General features: G+C 42.0%; 1 protein-coding gene across 1 annotated transcript in view; it reads right to left on the bottom strand.

The window, feature by feature from the left end:
* Positions 1 to 17,979, bottom strand: part of CDH4 (cadherin 4) — a gene marked incomplete at its 5' end in the record, with an annotated part of 425,947 nt that overhangs the window by 32,262 nt on the left and 375,706 nt on the right. The window contains one exon of the mRNA XM_080354410.1: positions 6,390 to 6,527. Coding sequence (XP_080210536.1) covers positions 6,390 to 6,527 — 138 coding nt within the window. The remainder of the gene's footprint in view (positions 1 to 6,389; positions 6,528 to 17,979) is intronic.

The raw sequence follows: 17,979 nt of genomic DNA, 5'->3' as shown, positions 1-17,979 counted from the left end.
CATCTTTGTATCTATCTATCCATCTTGTAACTATTGTTTATGCTTCTTCCCTCTCTGTTACCGCTGCTCCTTCACCTCACATCCTTACTCTAATTCATCGCTCATGACACAGGTTTTCATCAGGACCTGCAACATAACAAGGGGCAGAAAGCCCATTTCAATTCATAAATGCTTAATTCTTATCTAGAAAAACAAAACTGATCTGTAGTTTTCAGACTTCACCAACTATACATATAATTGAAACACACACAGAATTAGGTAGATGCTCATGTACCCAAACGCTACCGGGAATATTCGCTTCACTTGAATATAATAATTTATTTCAGTTAGACGATGACAGCGCTATAATAGCCCAAGCTTTACTGTGCGTTTCAGCTGAGCTTCATTTTGATTGGAAAATTGCAAGTGAATAGAGTCACCTGGGATTTTCCACGAAAGCACAATTGATTTTTAACGATAAATCCTGTCTGCAGGACTGTACAGAACTCCTGGGTTTGTTTTCAGCTGTAAAACAACGCAGTCCTGTAAATTTTCTCACCACGGTATTAGGCCTTTCCCCTTGCCAGCTCCGACCTGCGCTGTTCACCTTGATTTCTGCCTCTTGTGACAACTGCTCTGAATTATGCCACAGGTGTAACGTTGATGATTTTATAACACTGTAAAATCCAGGCTAATCTATATTCAAATGTCACTGTAGATTTTCTGAATGGCACAGGCGTAAAGCTGCGGACCGTGAGATCTGAATGGGCAACTACATATGCAGTTTTTATCTATACGCTGGGAAATTAGGTACACGGCGCTCAGGATTTTAAGTCCTTGGTCCTTTCCAGATCTGGGCACGTGCCAGGTCCTGGGAGGTAGTTCAATACCCACTTCCATTGGTTTTCCCCGATCAGCTGTGCTAAGACCTCTCTTCAGGCCAGCCTTTGGTGGGCATCCTGGTCCCTTCTTCTGTCTGTGGGAAATCCCACTGAAATCTCATTCCTGCCAGGTTCTCCTTTCACAGCGTAAGATTAATTTGTAAAACATGGGCATGTATGTACAAGGGCTTTATCATAATGCTCAAATGTACTGAAAGCTTTCAGATATACCTGCTATAAATGTGCTTAGAAAACCCCAAACTGCTGTCAGGCTAACTTGGTTTCCAATTTTGGTTTCCTACTACCGTATGAGACCATTTCTCCAAACTAGAGCTATTTACATCTTTGCATCGCAGCCATTTGGAAGTCAGAATCTTTCAGCCTGAAGGAAAAGCTGAGAGTTTTCTTTGCTACTTTGCTATTTCTGCACTCACCACTAAAAGCAGAGCACAGCAGGATTCAAGTCAGCAGGCTGGAGATCAGGTGAAGGATTCCCCCCAAGCTTCGCCACTTGCAAAAAAGTCACATTTTTACAGCTCACATCAGCTATTTCTGCAGCTCTGGACAGTGTTGCTCTTGCATTGGTTGATGCACAGCTGTATTTTGTCCTCAAACAGCATTAGCATGAGAACAAATGCACACAGAACACGGAATAAAATTTTGGCTTATGCTTGTTTGCTTTGCCAGAATTTTGGCAAGTTCACAGAGCAGGAGGACTAAGAGAGTGCTGTCCCATAGCTGTGAAAATGGCAAATTCGATCCTAGGAAATATTACTGCCCTTGTTCAAGACACTGAAAAATCTCATCCGTATTACTAGATACAAATCTGGTCAAAAGAAAGAAATCTGAGCAGAGCCTGATGCACAGCAGGGTTAGCAAGATAACAGGGGAAAGGAAAGCTACAATGTCAAGAGGGGCTGAAGGAGTTTGGCTTGTGCAGCTTCACAAAATTATGTGCATGGGCATATCAGCATGGGGATGGGACAGAAAGTGGGAAGGAAACATCAAAACAGGAGAAGGAAGAACTATTCGTGGTAGAGGACAATGGCACCGATACTTCACTTTCACATTTCAAAGCACTTCTGAGTGGGCTCATCAACATTTTCCATAGTACGCTGAAGAGCCAAATACCTGCACAGACACAAGTCAGACGTTTCTGGCAGTGCAGTGTCAAAACCAAAAAGCCCTTTTAACTTGGGTCTCTCTCTGTGTCATTTTGCTAACGAACCATCCAGCTCTTCCCTGGGCAGATGTCACTGCTGACTGAGCCCAGCACCAGCCAGGTTACTAACTCAGCATTAGTGCAGCAGCCAGAGATGAGTCTGATCTGACACTATTAATTAAATAGCCCAGCTGAAAACTGGCAAGAACTGTTTTTTCCAATGTACTTACAACAAGTACTTGCTCCTCCACTGATTAGCCAAATCCACTTTGCAACTAGATTAACCTTCCCCAGCAACACATCCCCTTCTGCCAGAATACGAGCATCTCTCTACGCATAATGTTATTCTGGACCAGCTATTTGCTTTAAGTTCACAGCAGCCTTTGGCCAGACTAGCAAAAGTCATCTGGGCTCTGTGAGCTGGGAAGCCCACATCCAGGCTTCATAGTCTGATCCTAAACCTTTAGAGCTGCTCCTAATGGGAGTCAGTGCTGAGATGAGCCAGTGAGGCAGCGCGGCGGGGAAGGGGATGCGGTGCTAGAGCTGCCTCTTTAAAACACGCTCCACTGGATTCAGCCTCGGAAGAGGAGATTCTCAAAGCAGTGCCAAAGGGCGTATTTTAAAGTAGCTTTAAATAAGACCTCCTAAGGCTCAAGAGCTTAAAGAACTTGAATAGCCTAGTTTCCTTTTTTTTTTTTCTTTTTTTTTAAAAAGAAGAGGTTGATTGCCAGGCAGGTTTTTCCAAGAATCCACAAGCTCAACTAATCACGAGCTCTTCAGCCCTGTGAAATAATATTTCCCTTACAAGGGCTACTATAAAAACAAGTTCTGCACAGTAGGCAAATTTAAAATAACTTTTAATTAACATTTAAGACACAGAAGTCTGATCATGCAAATTCATCTGCGTCTCCTCTCTGCGCCTGATTGTTCCTGATTGAATACGATAAAAATAGACTTTGTATGAGTCGAGTGTAGGGATGGATTTCTTTAGCTTCTCCTCCCCCCTGATTATGCATTTCCTTAGATAAAGTGGAAACCCTTGGACGGCTATTAATGGTATCATGGGTCAGACTGGAAAGGGCATCCTGCTTTACAGGAGTTAAAGATTTCACTGGAATTAAGGGCATTCCTTCCATGAGCAAAGAAGATGCCTCCACCTTGCATAAAATCTCACCTGAGACCATCCAGCATTGTTCTGTCTCAGCTGATTTCTAATCTCTGAAATACCAACACTAATTTCAGAGCACCTCCCCTCTATCTGAGGTGAGCATCTGGCCAGAGGCTCTGCTACGGATCTATATTAATACAGAGAAAACCGCAAATTGCCTGCACAGAAGAGATAAATATTTGAAGGGAGGCTGAAGAATTTCCACGTAATTAAGACATGTCAGCGGACATGACCCTGTTACGAGGAGCAGGGACCCTGGATAACAGAGGGCACACTGATACCGGTACCTCTCTCTTGTAACGGTTATGGAGCCAGTATCCCAGTAAAACTTACTGCAAATGTCCGTGCACAGAGTCTCTTCACCTCCCTACGGACACGACCCGACCTTCTTGACCATCACAGCAGCTGTTTTCTTCTCTCCTGTCCGGCTGCTAAGTTTTACACAGCAACATTAATTCCTGCTGCTGCATACAAGAGCTGTGACAGCAGCATGGTGCAGTGTCCTCCTGAGCTACATTCTTATCCAGGAACAATGAAGTCTAAAACCACTCTGGCTGAATGACAGGTGATTTTGGAGTGCTATAGGGTGGACTTCGTAGGTGTCTATGCTGAATTCAGTTGCTCAACTTCCTTTGGTCTGGCAGGTTTCCAAGAGCAAACCACAATTTCAGTTATTCAGCCTATTTTGGTTTTTTTTTTACAACAGCATCTCAATACAGAAGTATTTTAGATTAAAATACACCATATCTCTCCAAACAGTCTCCACTCTTTAAAGAAACCACAGGCTTCCTTACCCTCTGAGGAGCTATAGATCTCCTGGAAAGAGATGTTTTTGCTATTTTTTAGAGGTGTTAAAATGCAGATCAGACTATTTGAGGACAGTAAGGAGATTCAGCTCAGGTTTAAAGAGACTGATCAGTCTAATGCTGTTTTCTCTGCCAGTCAGGGAAATAACATATCATACTTTCATACTCACGTGAAATTCATCCTGGTTATGCTTGGGAGCATATGAAAGATATTTGTTTCCATAGAATGAGAAAATATTATTGTAAAACATTCTCGGTTTTCAAATCTTTATAAAGTCCCATGTGCTACTATGTAAAGCCCTTTGGCCCTTGCAAAACTCTCCAGTGACTGAAATTAGAGAAATAATGGTAGACATCAGCCCCGCTTAGAGGAAGAATAGCGTTTTCTAATCCATTTAACACAATCCTGTGGGTAATTCTCTTGATGGCTTTTATTTCTTCTATTCAATGGTATGTGTGTCTAACACACACCAAGACATTGAATACTCAGAATTCACCTGAAAGCAAATTTCCATTACTGCACGTTTCATCAGATTCAGCTTTGGGAAGTGTTTTGGAAAGACATTCAAATACACCACGTTTGGAGGATGCTGCTCTCCCGAAGGCACCAATGGGTGCATGTGTGACCAGCTCTGACACAGCTCATCCCACCACCCAAAACCTACCCCCCGACTCACACTTGGGGACAAGGACCAGGCAACCTGGGCCATCGGAACAACCTGTGCTTAAATGACGTGGCCACTAGATGTCATTCCTTTTTCACTCAAAAGAAGGTTAAACAAGTATTTACCTGGCAGAACAAGGTCCCCCCCAAACACTAGCAAGCTGAGGCACACGTACTGCTGTGGTGACAAGTTCCACGGCCTGGGAGACATAAAACTAGAACATTTTCCAGAGGACAATCCCACGCTGGCAGGAGAAAGGACCACACGGCCCAAGACTTGCGTTAGATTTTTACAGCTCTTCACACCCATATGTATCATACTTAAGGAGACATTTAATGACAACGTTAGAATATGACGCCCGGTGTATTTTCCATGGCAGACAGGAAGCACATGCGCTGCTGTTAAACCCTCCTTGTACTTGCTGCAGCCTGAGAGCCAGATCTGAAAACATGCTGGGTGCTCATTTTTCTCTGATTTAAGGGGAATTTAGCGCTTTTTTCTGAGAATCTAGGTCCAAGAGACTTGATCAGAAACCGCTGGCGCTGCTCAGGTGTGGAGCACATCCCACCCATGAGCGTGGGTCCCCACAGCGATGGGAGGGGAGGATCCAGACTCTGATTTGGGTCCGTGGTGGCACAAATAGGGCTCTGCATGACTTCCTCGAGTTCTGCACAGTATTTGTGGCTTCTAAGGGTAAAACTAAAGGCAAACTTTGGTACTAACATAATAAAATATCTGCAGACCCTTTAAGATGGTATGAAAATTCAGAATAATATAAAAACATTCCTCAAAGGGTGTTCAGTGTCTTGAACACAATGCAGTTGGACTTTCTGCATTTTTAAAGATTTGGTATCAGGTTAAGATACATCATTTGCTGCTCCTTGTTGACCTGCATATGAATACAGACGGTGGATACACAATGATTTCTCACTTATTAGCATGCAGATCTCTGTACTGCTCTGTGGTTTCTGAAATTACTATGCACATTTTGGATGCTCTACATCTATGGATCATGAAGGCTGGAAATAACAAGACCACATTGTTTCACCTTCCAACTCCTAATTTTTAACTTAACCAGCTATAAAAATTCATAATTTGCCATCTCTTTATTTTTTTTCCCCTCCCAGTAATAGCAACTTGGAGCACATGAGAACAGAAAAGAGAAATACTGTACTAATACAAGACAGACCTTTAACTGATTCAAACCAGATGTACTGAAGAATGTTCACATATTTCTGCCGGCACACAGAAATACATCTGTTAGAGCTATCGGTGAAATACAAATTTTACCCGATACCTGTTACCATTTAAAGTATTTACTGCTTCCTTGAAATCATATCCGAGCTACTAAAGCCAAAATATCTCTTACTGCTCAGGATTTCACCCGTAAGTAATAATAACTCTGATATGTCTACAGCCAATTGCTGTGAAACAACCGTATCCTCTTCGGTGCAATCAGACATAGTCTGTTTGCCACATTATTTCAGTTCCTTTAGTACCTTGGCGAAATTGGTTGCCAAATAGTTTTGTGAGTTCATGGATCATTCTTCTTTTCCTTTTCCCTTTTTTCCTCCTTTTTTTCCCTCCATGAAAGTCTCTGTTCTGCAGTTATCTATCAAGTTCCTCCCATCTGACAAACCAGCTACGAGAGACGACGGATACAAACACCGGTGAATTACAACCACGTCGTGTGTCCATGCATCACCGTGCTGATGTGTGGATACTTACAGTGCTGGTAGTGAATTCGGGTGGGTTGTCGTTCACATCCGTCACCGTAATGATCGCTGTTGCTGTGTTTGAGAGACCATAGTTGAGGTTTCCTTCCATATCTGTGGCTTGAACAATGACTATGTACTGCTGAACTTTCTAGAAAAGAAAATATGAGAATCAAAAATGCATCCTGTAAAGTGTCTTGGTTTATTTTCCATATGCAATTGCAATGTTAAGGCAGACACTGGGAAGTTAATTAGATTCAAAACGTTAGTAAAAAGAGAGATAAAATTTTTTATCATGTTTTTGAAAGTATTTTTCACATGGATTGCTGGATATCACCTGTTTTATGGGACAATAAAAATCTTCTAGCAAAAATTCTTGGTTGAAACAAACATTTTGTTAATTTTTAAGATGTTTTGGGAACATTAATTTCTATCTTCTGAAAAAGAATACAAATTTTGCTCATGTGTTTTCACAAAAAACATAACCAAGAACATTATATCCCCAAAACTGACAGCAATATTGCCCCGTGGCCCTCCAGCTTGTTCTGCTCACACAGTTTGATGCCCAAAAAGCATTTTGATACTTAAAATACCCTCCAAGATTCAATCCTTAACACAGTATTGGTAAATCGGGAGAATTTAAGTCCATTATGAAAAAGAATATTCACTGCAATAAACAAAAATTCAGTAGAACTGATTTAAGTTCCTGAGATCCCAAACAATGTCGCTTTCAAAGAAAAAGCCTTTCAGAGCCAGCCATGGAAACCACACACTGAAGTTGTATATGAGTGAAACTAGAAATAAACCTGAATAAAATAGGAGAGGGCATCTGATCTTGCCACGTGTACATCTCCCTGGGATGACTCCTTATTTCTGAATATCTGCCTGCACTGAGAAAAGCTTCATAATCTTTAGAACTGGCCTCAACAATAAATTTTCATTTGGATCTGCAGGATTTACTATTGATGCCTACAGAAGTCATGCCCAGGGTACCCAGGGCACTTCACAGGCAGATATTAAAGCAAAGCTCCTCTCCTGAAAGACGGGTGTAAGGATGCGCTGAGAACCAGGGGGATCCAGCTAAAATTGGTGTGATTGAGGGCAAAGTGAAACCCTCCCCATCCCTTAAGGTTTAAGGTGTAATTACAGACGTGAGCTGGGACACAAGTACCAAGTGTCTCCAACAGCACATCCAAGAGTGCTAAAGGTGTTGAAACCAAACGGAGACACAACATTGTGGAGGAAAAGCTTTGTGCAAAGCCAAGGGAAGGAACTCCACAGGGAGGAGAGACCTTCCACACGCTGGACTGCTCCAGAACACAGCTTGGATACTCCAGAGCTGCTCCATTTGTCTGGGATGGTACAAGCGTGTGTAAAATGTCAAATGTCCTTTGAAATTTCAAAGGGCAAGAATCAGGTCAACTAGGACTCTTGACTCCTACATAAACATTCTTGAAGCGCTGTAACTGGCTTGATTCTTTAATTCTTCTGAGTTGCTAGAATAACAGAGATGTGAATTTTAGCTTTACCCTGATTCCAGGACTTTTAATTGACAGATATTAACCTCCTAAATTGACAAGATATCACACACAGGGACCCATCAGCACCTTGCGACTGGAATATATTATGGAAATGCACTTTTATTATCTCTTGCTACCTTGTATAATAAAACACGAGAGAGAAACTATCATTAGCCTTTGTTTGTCCTCACACAAAAAGTTGCTGTTCATTACTCCATTTGTAAAGCACTGGGTAAGTGTAAGGTTGAAATGCCCTTATTGGTGAATGTAATTTCTATTTCATATTTAGCATTTCCTTCCTTATTCTCTCTTATAGACAACTTAGGAGGCTGACAGAAGTATTCCCTAACAGGCCAAATACTTGTGAGCCAAACTAGGTTTAAATCATAGAAGGAGGAGAAACCATTTTTAAAAATAGCAGCAATCAGACCCCACATAAATTAGAAAAACAGGTCGGAGGCTCAGATGAGAGACTCCGTTTCAATAGAGCATTTAAATGGCAAAGACACCTCTAATGTTCCTCATCGCAACGAGACGGAGACGCATAATTCACAGCATTTCTGACTTGATGGGGTGGCTGTCGCACATTATTGTAAAAGCTTCGGTGCTTTGACAGTGACCGCAGGGAAAGAAAAATATTCCTTCCTTTCCATCAGCTGAGAGGGTGATGAAACAGGCCCGTCAGTGGGGTGCTGCTTTTTTAACTTGGTGGTTTTCTATTTTATTGTGTTTGCAGCCTGACCCCTCTATAGGTCTCAGTTCCCTCCAGTTCTGAAACTCCCAACACCGTCATGCAAACTTTGATCTGAACTGCAAGAACGAGCTGCAGACCTTGGGGAAGGTCGCGCTCAGTCTGTGTCGCATTTATTCATACCGGGACCAAGCCTGGAAACCTCCTCGCGCCTTCCAGCTCGATTCATTCACTTCAACTAAAGCTTCCCCTGGAAAAATGAATGCTGTCATACAATAGGGGGTAAGGGACTACAAAGTCTCATTTAAAAGTTTTGTTGACTTCACAATTTTACTGCTTATTAAATTATACATACTCTGATGACATGTGTGCGTGTGTGTAATCACAGAGCCTGTCTTATTATTCTCAGATTTACAATGAAGTTTTTTTTATTTAACAAAGTGCCTTTCAGAGCATCATAGCACAGTCTTTTTAATAAGACCCCACACAAATTCACAACACTAAATTAAAGAAATTTAAAAGAAAGATTATATCAATCAGATAACACAAAGTCAAAAATGAAAATGCCCAGAATTCAGGAACGTATGAATGTACCAGTCACGAAGAGCTGGTGCACAGGGATGGGCAGAGGGGGAAGAAGGCTAAGGAGCACTGCGTGTGTGCTAGAAGGTGCGGAGTCCAACCTAGTGAGAAAGTGGGAGGAACCAGAGCAGATCTCAGGTGGATGGAGTGATCAGGGAGGGTCGAGAGGGGAAAGGACCCGTCTGAGGTGGGTGCTGAACCTCAGGACCCCAGGGGCAGCTACAGCGATCGGGGACACGTTGGAGGTGGGACGGGGGGATCTTCAGAGACAGCACCAAAGCTGCACTGATTCCCATCTGCTGAAGGCGTAACGATTGCGTTCAGAGAAGAAGTGCGACCTGACACAGAGAATGGCCTCAGCTGGCATGGAAGGTCACATAAAACACAAAACCATGTACGTGGAAGCAATGTGAGATTTGTCAAACCTTTAGGCACTGGGTTACCATCCATGTCCAGTTCCATCCAACAGGCTCCAGTGTGGGCATCCAAGGGTGGTGCTTTCAAGTCCCTAGTTTTAGTTTATAATTAATTCAATCTTCAGTAAGATTGGTCCCAGAAGATAACAAATGACTGATTTTTTTTGTTTTTCTGTAGCTAACCTTTTTGCTTGGGTGCATTAAGCTGATTTTATTGAACTACTCAATCAATTTTAATTTCAACATGTCCTTCCAATTTGTCACAGCATCTCCAGGGGCATCTTAGTTTGTTGTCCTAATATTATTATTGTTACAACTATTAAAAAAAAGGCAGTCTCATGCCCCCAAGCAAGAGAAACATTTTCTTGATGGCATTTTGATCATACAGAATGATTCTCATATTCTCTTTCTTTACAAAAATGACATTTTAAATAGCACATGGCAGAAACTGCAGCATAGAGGTAACACAAAATGGTCCTAACCCAGAGAAATGAAACAGTTACTATATGTTTGCTCTGATGGTGATGCTGTGGAACTAAAGAAATGAGCTTCTGTCCTGACGGGGTCCAGACTAAAAATCCAGCCCCAGTGGCCAGTGTTTTTAATAAATTTAACAGATCTTCACACTGGAGGAAAGTAAATGTGCTGCTTCTACTTATGCCAAGGAATAAAAAAACCTCATCTTGATAAGTGCAGAGCTTCTAGTCTGACCTAAAAACTAAGAAGGGCTTTTGAAGGAAAAAAATTATGAAGGAAAGAATAATTAAAGGAAGTGTGGCAGATCTAATCTGACTTCTCCTCTGCCAATCATCTGATACAGTGCCACAAAGAAACACATCAGCTAAATTCCAGAAGATGGGAATTAGCTGAAGAAATTGGTTAAGCTGGTTAACGGGAAGTTGATCAAGACAGCACTGCCTAGTACAGAAAGAAGTAACAGCTTGAAAGAGGGCTAACCGGAGAATGAAATAATAGAAACAAGATGTGATTTAACAGCACAAAATACCAGATAACGCAGCAAGGGACCAAGGACAGGATTTGTCTGGAAGCTGGTTTTGGGTGCCAAGCACCACGGGCTCATCAGGATGCGGTGCCAGGTCCCCGGCGCTCACTGCCAAGCAACCCGTATCCGACCAGGTGCCGGGAGCGAAGAGCCCATCACCGGAGAAGAGCTTAGGACAGCCTGGCTTGTTTAGTCTAGCAAAATGAAGGCTGATAGCTGATAGATATGATTGCTGCCTATAAATACATCAGGAGGATAAACACTAGGAAGGCAAAGGAGCAATTTAAACTAAAGGACAACGTTGACACAAGAACAAATGGGTAGAAACTGGCCATGAATAAATTTAGGCTGGAAATTACGCGGTCCTTCACTGCTAAAGGAGTGAGATGGTGGAGCAATCTAATATAGGGCTCAGGGATTCAAAATAAGGTATTAAATTAGGGATAAAATCCTCCTGGTCCAGGGAGAAATTATGACAAATAGAGCTAAAGCAGAAGTCAGATCGCTCAGGACTCTCTGTGTACAAACAATTTTTTTAGGAAGAAAAATAATAAAACGCCTTTCAGTCTAAATACCACAGTATGTCTGTGTGAAAATGGTTTAAGACTTAACACTGATAGATATCACTGAACCAGCCCGGTTCATCGGCACACACAAAGGAATAGGTGCCCCAAACAAAATCACAGTTCCTCCCTATCAAGATACAGGCCGGCATGAAAAACACCATCTGAAATCCTTGACCAAGCTGAGCATGGTCTTGCCGAGAGGTTATAAATAAAACCAAATCATATTCAGAGAGAAAGTCTAAAAGAATAAAGTATTTTAAAATGAAATCCTAGTAATGAAGTGCTATCTGTGATCCCAATTTTCAAATGTGCATGCAAAGTATTTTTAGGAATATGGCTGTTCCTGGTTTCCACATGCAATTATTATAAATCACACACAAGCTGGGTAACTGTGTATGCCAAAGTCCAGAAATGCAGTAATTATGTGATTAAATTAATCTCCATTATGGACAAAGGGTTTGCAAAATTAGGACCTACATTTTCAAAGCTCTGTACAAATATTGTCCAATTAATTACCACTTCCTGAGAAATGTGTGACTAGCTAATTTTAGTATCATGTCTGGTAAAGCAAATAAGGTTACCAGGATGTTGCTGCAGGATGTACTAAGTAGGAACCTATTTGGTGAAGGAGCTAGAAAATCTAAATCCTATTTCCTCTCATGCCTATCCTCTCATCTGATTTATTTTTATGTTTTTCCATCTCCCCTTGTGCAATACAAATGAGCAGAACACGGGGTGTTCCTCTATGTCGTTTTTTGTTTGTTTTTCCTACATAATGTCTTTGCATGCTAGTGAAGTTTTGACGTTTACTTTATTTGGTACAAGACAGCTGATGGTGAACACACTAGTAATAAACACCAGAGCCTGGAAAGCCAATTTGAAAACAAACTCCCCACAAACACACACTTAACTCTTTTTTTTTCTCCCCAAAAGATCTAACTAGTCACCATTTAAACAAAGCTCACAGACAAACCTTTTAAGGCATTTATCCCTCAATACTCCTTACTTAGCTGCAATTAAACCTGAACACAGACTGTTTTGGTAGCAAACCCTATTCTGGGAGCTCTGTGAAGGAGGCAGCCTCACCACACAGGACCAGCTACAACCAGAGGTGTTTCACGCTTGCTAGCACAAGGGTTTAACAAGGGCTAACCGGGCTACTTGGTGCTGCACAGCCACCAACAGCGAAGCAAACAGAGAGCCTTATTTTCTCCATCTAGCTGGGGTTGTATTTGCTTTTCTTCCAGCATGGCGTGGTGTTCCCCATCCACAAACATCTGGGAATGTTTGATTTTATGAGCCACCTGCAATCGTGTGGCGCATTGCCTTGCTCCAACGCTCTCTAGCAACACAAAGTTAATTCTCCTGGAGTACCCACCACGTTTCAGCCTGAGGGTATTGGACAGAGAGGGAGAAAAACACCAAGCAAATGCCTGGGGGAGATTTTCCTCCACTGTTCTCCAAGGGTGCAGCACCCCCATGCCAAGGGCCACCCCCAGCTTGCACATCGGTTGTACTTATAATAACGGGAAGGCAGGGAGAGGGTGACTCCTCGTGCTCACCCTTCACACAGTGAAGGTTTCCTGCCTGTGTATGACTCAGAAAGAAGGAAAATATTTATTCAAGGAGCAGTTCTGATGAGCACAGTAGCGTTTGCTCTGACTCACCAGCCAAAGCACTGGTGGTTTTCACCCACACCGCCAGCCCAGAAGATGCACTCCACAAACCTTCAGAAATCAGCCCAACCCGTGCCTATTTTTTTTCTGAGACAAATAAAGGCCCAGAAGCCACAAGGTAACCTCACAATTGTTATTGGGCACTGCACCTATATTGACAATCAGCCTGTAATAAATAGCTTTCACCTGGCAGCCTGATTAATGACCAGCAATTAAGCTTTTTTATTAACTCTTTCCCTCTCAGCACCTGGGACCTGTAACTGTGGGATCTCACACCTTATACTACTCATCATTTTATCTCTTAAGCTACTGCACTTCCAAGATGGTATTTTAATGAGTCACAGTTCACATATCTGAACCCATTCAGAACACACAGACACACCATTGATTCTTCCAGCTTCTCCAGGGTGGGCACTGAACCTCCCTTGTATGTGTAAATGGGACCTTCTCCAGCAAAGCAGCTATTTTGCCTTTTCTTGTGATGGCTTCTGAAAGCAAAAAACAGCTTCTGGTGGTGGGTACAACACCCAGCCATAGCTCACTGAGCTTTTGTATGAAAGCACGAGGAAGTGCTTTAAAAGTAACCTGAAAGAAAGGGGATACAGTCTTTTTATCACACAGAGGTTATAAAATCAAAGAATGCCAGAAAGCCTTTCAGGAGTCTACTCTCTTTGGCCTCTTACTAGTGTGAGACCAAATCGTTCAGTGGCTGTTGCCCCTGGCTGCCTTTTTTTGTGTTATTCTGACAGTGAAAGTGGAAATCTTTCCAAAGGACATGCTAGGAACAGAGAAGACCCTGACGGTCACACCAAAAGCTTCCCAGCATCCTGGTGTTATCTCCCCGTGGCCTCCAGGACAGCGGAGATGTGAACCAAACTGAATTGCTCATCCACCTCGTTTCACTGGGAGAGCCGGGGTCTTGCTGAACTGGCTCCGGGAGCCGTGTTATTGACTGAGAATCTCATCTCGGAAAGCGATCTGCTAGTTGTCAGGGATACAGAGGGAAGCTTAGAAATGTAAACTCCAAACAATAAAAAGCCCTGAAAAACAGAAAAAAAAAAACAAGGAGAGAAAAAGAAATAACAAAACAAACCAGCAGACAAATAACTGAAAATGGTAACACAGCCCAGGGATCCTGGTGGGTCATTTCTTCATGGTTTCCTTAATGCCTGGTGCTAGCAATGCTGTGCATAGGAAAGGCTGCAATAAACAGGAACAGAGACACTTTTGAGTGTGATCTGCTGCAACCGCATTCATCTGATATCTATCATCTATCTATCTATCTATCTATCTGTCTGTCTGTCTGTCTGAGTGAATTCTATTCCTGAGGGATCAGACACTGAGCTTGGGCAATTAAGGTTTTGAAAACACACCCAAGCTGAAACCCGCTGTGGTGGGACACACGAATAATATCAGTGCAGCAACTTCTGCCCAAGGAAAGGGACCTACTGGAAAATACTCACCAAAATAGTCAACTGACCCAAATGTGTTATGGAGGGTTTGCCACGCTCAGACCTCAGCTGGTCACCCCTTATGGCAACAGCATGTTTTGATGTTTGCTGTATACATGGTTAACAGCCAAATAGGGTCTGTTTAACCTCATACTTGTTCTAGATTTCAAGTTGCAAAGGGTGGGGATTAGAGGTCACAAAATTTTTTATCTCATATTTGAGCACAGACATTTGTCAAAACGTGCATGTAGTTCCTTGGAAAACCTTTAAGCCCAATGGATTTTATTTTCCTATCTGAAACTGTGCTTTAAAATCGTCCTAATTCTTTAAAATTCACCCAAAATGTATAAAGTACCTCTATATTTAAGATTGTGACACTATTTTCCAGTTTCGGGAAATTTTATAACATGAACATAACATTTGTTGGGATTTTTTTTTTTTACTAAGGCTTGGCAAATAAGACACCAAGCCTGGAGCACACAGAAAATAAGGACTGGGCTGCTTACAGAAGATAAGCATGAAAACAACAGTAACAGCAAAAAGAAGCCAGCGTTCTGTTGCATTTCTTTTCTAGTCTTAAAATCTTTTCTGTACTGATGCTGTCACTGCAGAACCCAACAGATTCCTACACATCAAGGGGTCCCGTAAAGGCATTTGGGTTGTGCACAGTCTGTTGAAGCCATTCCGTGACTACGGACTGACCTAAAAGTAATTATGAGAATTATTATCAAAACTGTTATCAGAAACCCCATTGTAACAGTATCTCTGTCCTTGGACAGCACTGACTTTCCTGTTTAGAAAGACCATCAGTTAAGGAGCCTCTCATACGGTTCTCTCCTTTAATGCCCAAATTAGAATCACAGAATAATTAGAAATGGGTTACATCTCATTCTGCAGTGATCCAAACTACAGATCAGACATAAGTCCGTGAGGAGAGAAATAAGGAAAATGGATTATGTGCTTCTGATAGTCACCACTGATAGTCATGCAAGGGGGTGACAGTGAGCTGCAATGAGCTACAAATAAATTTCATTAAAAAATACAGATATGATGAATATCTTGGATGATGTATTTTGATTCTGATTGCAGCACTGGGTCGGTGCCAAAACCGAGCAGAGTTGTGATTAAGGCTGCAGGCTGCAGCTTGGAAGGCCTGGATTTCTTTTGCATTTTCCCAGACACTCCCCAAGTGACCTTTAGTAGGTCATTTAATTTTTCCGTGCCTCAAAGAAATTGAAAATAACACTTCAAAATGAAATGAAAACACTTTCTTATCTCACAGTGATATCGTGAGAATAAAAATCCATTAGTCTGCTGAAGCACTCAGCCACCCCGACAAGGAGGGGATGCAGAAGTGCCCATCTCCAGCATTCTTCCCTCCGGTGGCAACCGTGCCAGGTACCGGCATCTTTCTGCATCTCGGCAGAAACAAGAAGAAACTTGGACCCAGCAGACGCTGCTTTCAAAGCCCGTCAATATTCTGCAGGCTTTATGCCCCAGAAATGCCAGGTCATCTTGCAAAGCACTTAAAAAGAGACCTGAGGAATAAGGCTTCTAACTTTTGGCTGAGGCAATTTTTGTAAAACCATGAAATTATGTTCAGCTTTTCTCGGACAGGAAGAGATGAGCGATAGCTCAGTGTCGAGCTGGTCATACAGCGACCGTCGCTGCTGAGAGGTGCCCTTTGGTAAATACGCCAGCACTAAATTGATGCTGCTTCCAGGTTGCGTCTGCCACTTTCTGACAAAAGGAGGGAGTGCTGAGAGACGCAAAAAATTCAAAAACCCCAGGCAGACTAAGAGAAGGGAAAATAAACAACAATCTGAGAAACATCTTTGAAAATATAAAATGACCTTCTTTAGACTTGTGCACACCAAATTCTTCTTACAGTCTGTAACTTCTTGGCGATTACCCAAAGGCCACGCTTTGGGAAAAAAAAATATCCTAGTTATGTCCATTGCACTCTTATAATCCACAAAACCTTTGCTGTCAAATGCTGCCAGAGCAATTTAATAAACAGGGAGAATGCCTTAATGTATTCTGAAACCTGAAAACCACCCATCATTAGCCCCACATGCTGTTTTCCTACTTTCTCTGCTTTAAGCCATTTAGCCGCTACAGCTGTTTTTCTTGTAAGTCTGACTCCTGTTTTTATCAGCCTGATTTGTTTTCTGCTATATCTCGCTTGATTAAAATGAGGAAAAAAACCCACAACATTCACAATTCAGGTAAAACTGCCTTCTTCTTTAAGTTGTATCAGGCTGGAAGCTTGAAAAAGATCATCAAGAACATCAGCATAGATGAATAAATATTCATAATATTGCTCATAATTTACACTTGGTGTCATTTTTGCAGATAGGCTTGAAATTCCATGCTCATGACACCACTGCTACAGTCAGACCTTTTTATTCTTAGGACCATGAGGCTTTCTAAATCCTATCAATGCAGCAATTAAAAAATTAAAATCAATGTAATAGATTCAACATAATATATTCAAACCCTTTCTTCTAATCCTACATGTATATCCATGGTATGTACAACACAAGGATTCTGGACTTTAAAATCAACGGTAGTCAGGAGCACAACACAAGTCTTGAGAATCTGTACCATGTATGCTCTGGATAAAATAAACTAATTTGGTGTCATTTGTTATTTATTGCTGAGAATTATCTTAACTTGGCTAAGTCCTTGCTAGCTGCATATCATATATGCCTTCACCATTACGAACTGGAAGGAACATTCAACAGGTTATAGTTGGAAAAGCAGCTGATTTAATTAAATTTGGCAGAATGAAAGGTTAGTGGAAAACAGTCAAATAACCAAGAAGAGATTAATGCGAGATGCTCCCTATTGTATTTCCCTTAAGAGCTGCTTTACCCAGTATGGGAAGGGTCATGTTGTGTCGATTTGCTGAGAACGTGATTGACAGGATTACCGGAAAAGAAACTCAGTTTGGTTGTGAAGTTGGAATACTAATGGGGGCTTCTGTCAAAACTGGTTCAGCATGCCAACAGCTTTGTTTCCCTGGATTTTAAGAGGGTTACGCTCTTTCAGGTGCTGTAGACAAGCACTCCAGGTGTGATCAGCTGGGCAGGGTCAGGCAGTGCAGACTCAGCTGGAAGATGCCCCATTTAGGAGCCTCATAGGGACTACGCCTTGTGTGCACACGGGGAATGAGCAACATGGGCTTGCCTCCTCCCTTGCAAACTCCTCCTCTGCGAACACTGACCCCCAAAGCTGTGGAATTTTGCCAACTGTTTCATTACAGCAACAACTGTAGGGTTGCTTTGTACAGCACCGACCCAGCCCTGGCTCTGACTGCTGTGTGGATGATACCTGAGCTCACCTGCAAGCCCTGCTGATTAGGGAAAAGGCAATTTTTATGCAAAAATAGGTACAAAGGAAAAGATCTTCAATGCTGTGGGAAAAGCAACCAAAAGCTTAAGCTGAGAGTGAAGGATTTCGAGCGGGCTGGAAATTCTGACCTATGACATGAAACAAAGACATCTCAACATAGAGATTTGATCTTGTTCATTTTGTATATAGTAATAATGCCAAAGAATAAAAATACGCAGTTGATTCAACACTTCATTGTTGTAGTATGTCATGGTGGAGGAGAAGGAGGGATATAATTCAGACTGAATATGATAGAAAAAACACTTAAATCCAGACTAAAATATAGTAATAAAGTTTGTGGT

The sequence above is a fragment of the Nesoenas mayeri genome (genome assembly GCF_963082525.1).
Source record: "Nesoenas mayeri genome assembly, chromosome: 16".
Taxonomy (NCBI): Eukaryota; Metazoa; Chordata; class Aves; order Columbiformes; family Columbidae; genus Nesoenas; species Nesoenas mayeri.
Note: the sequence above shows the minus strand (reverse complement) of the source record. Positions and strands in the feature narration are given on the sequence as shown.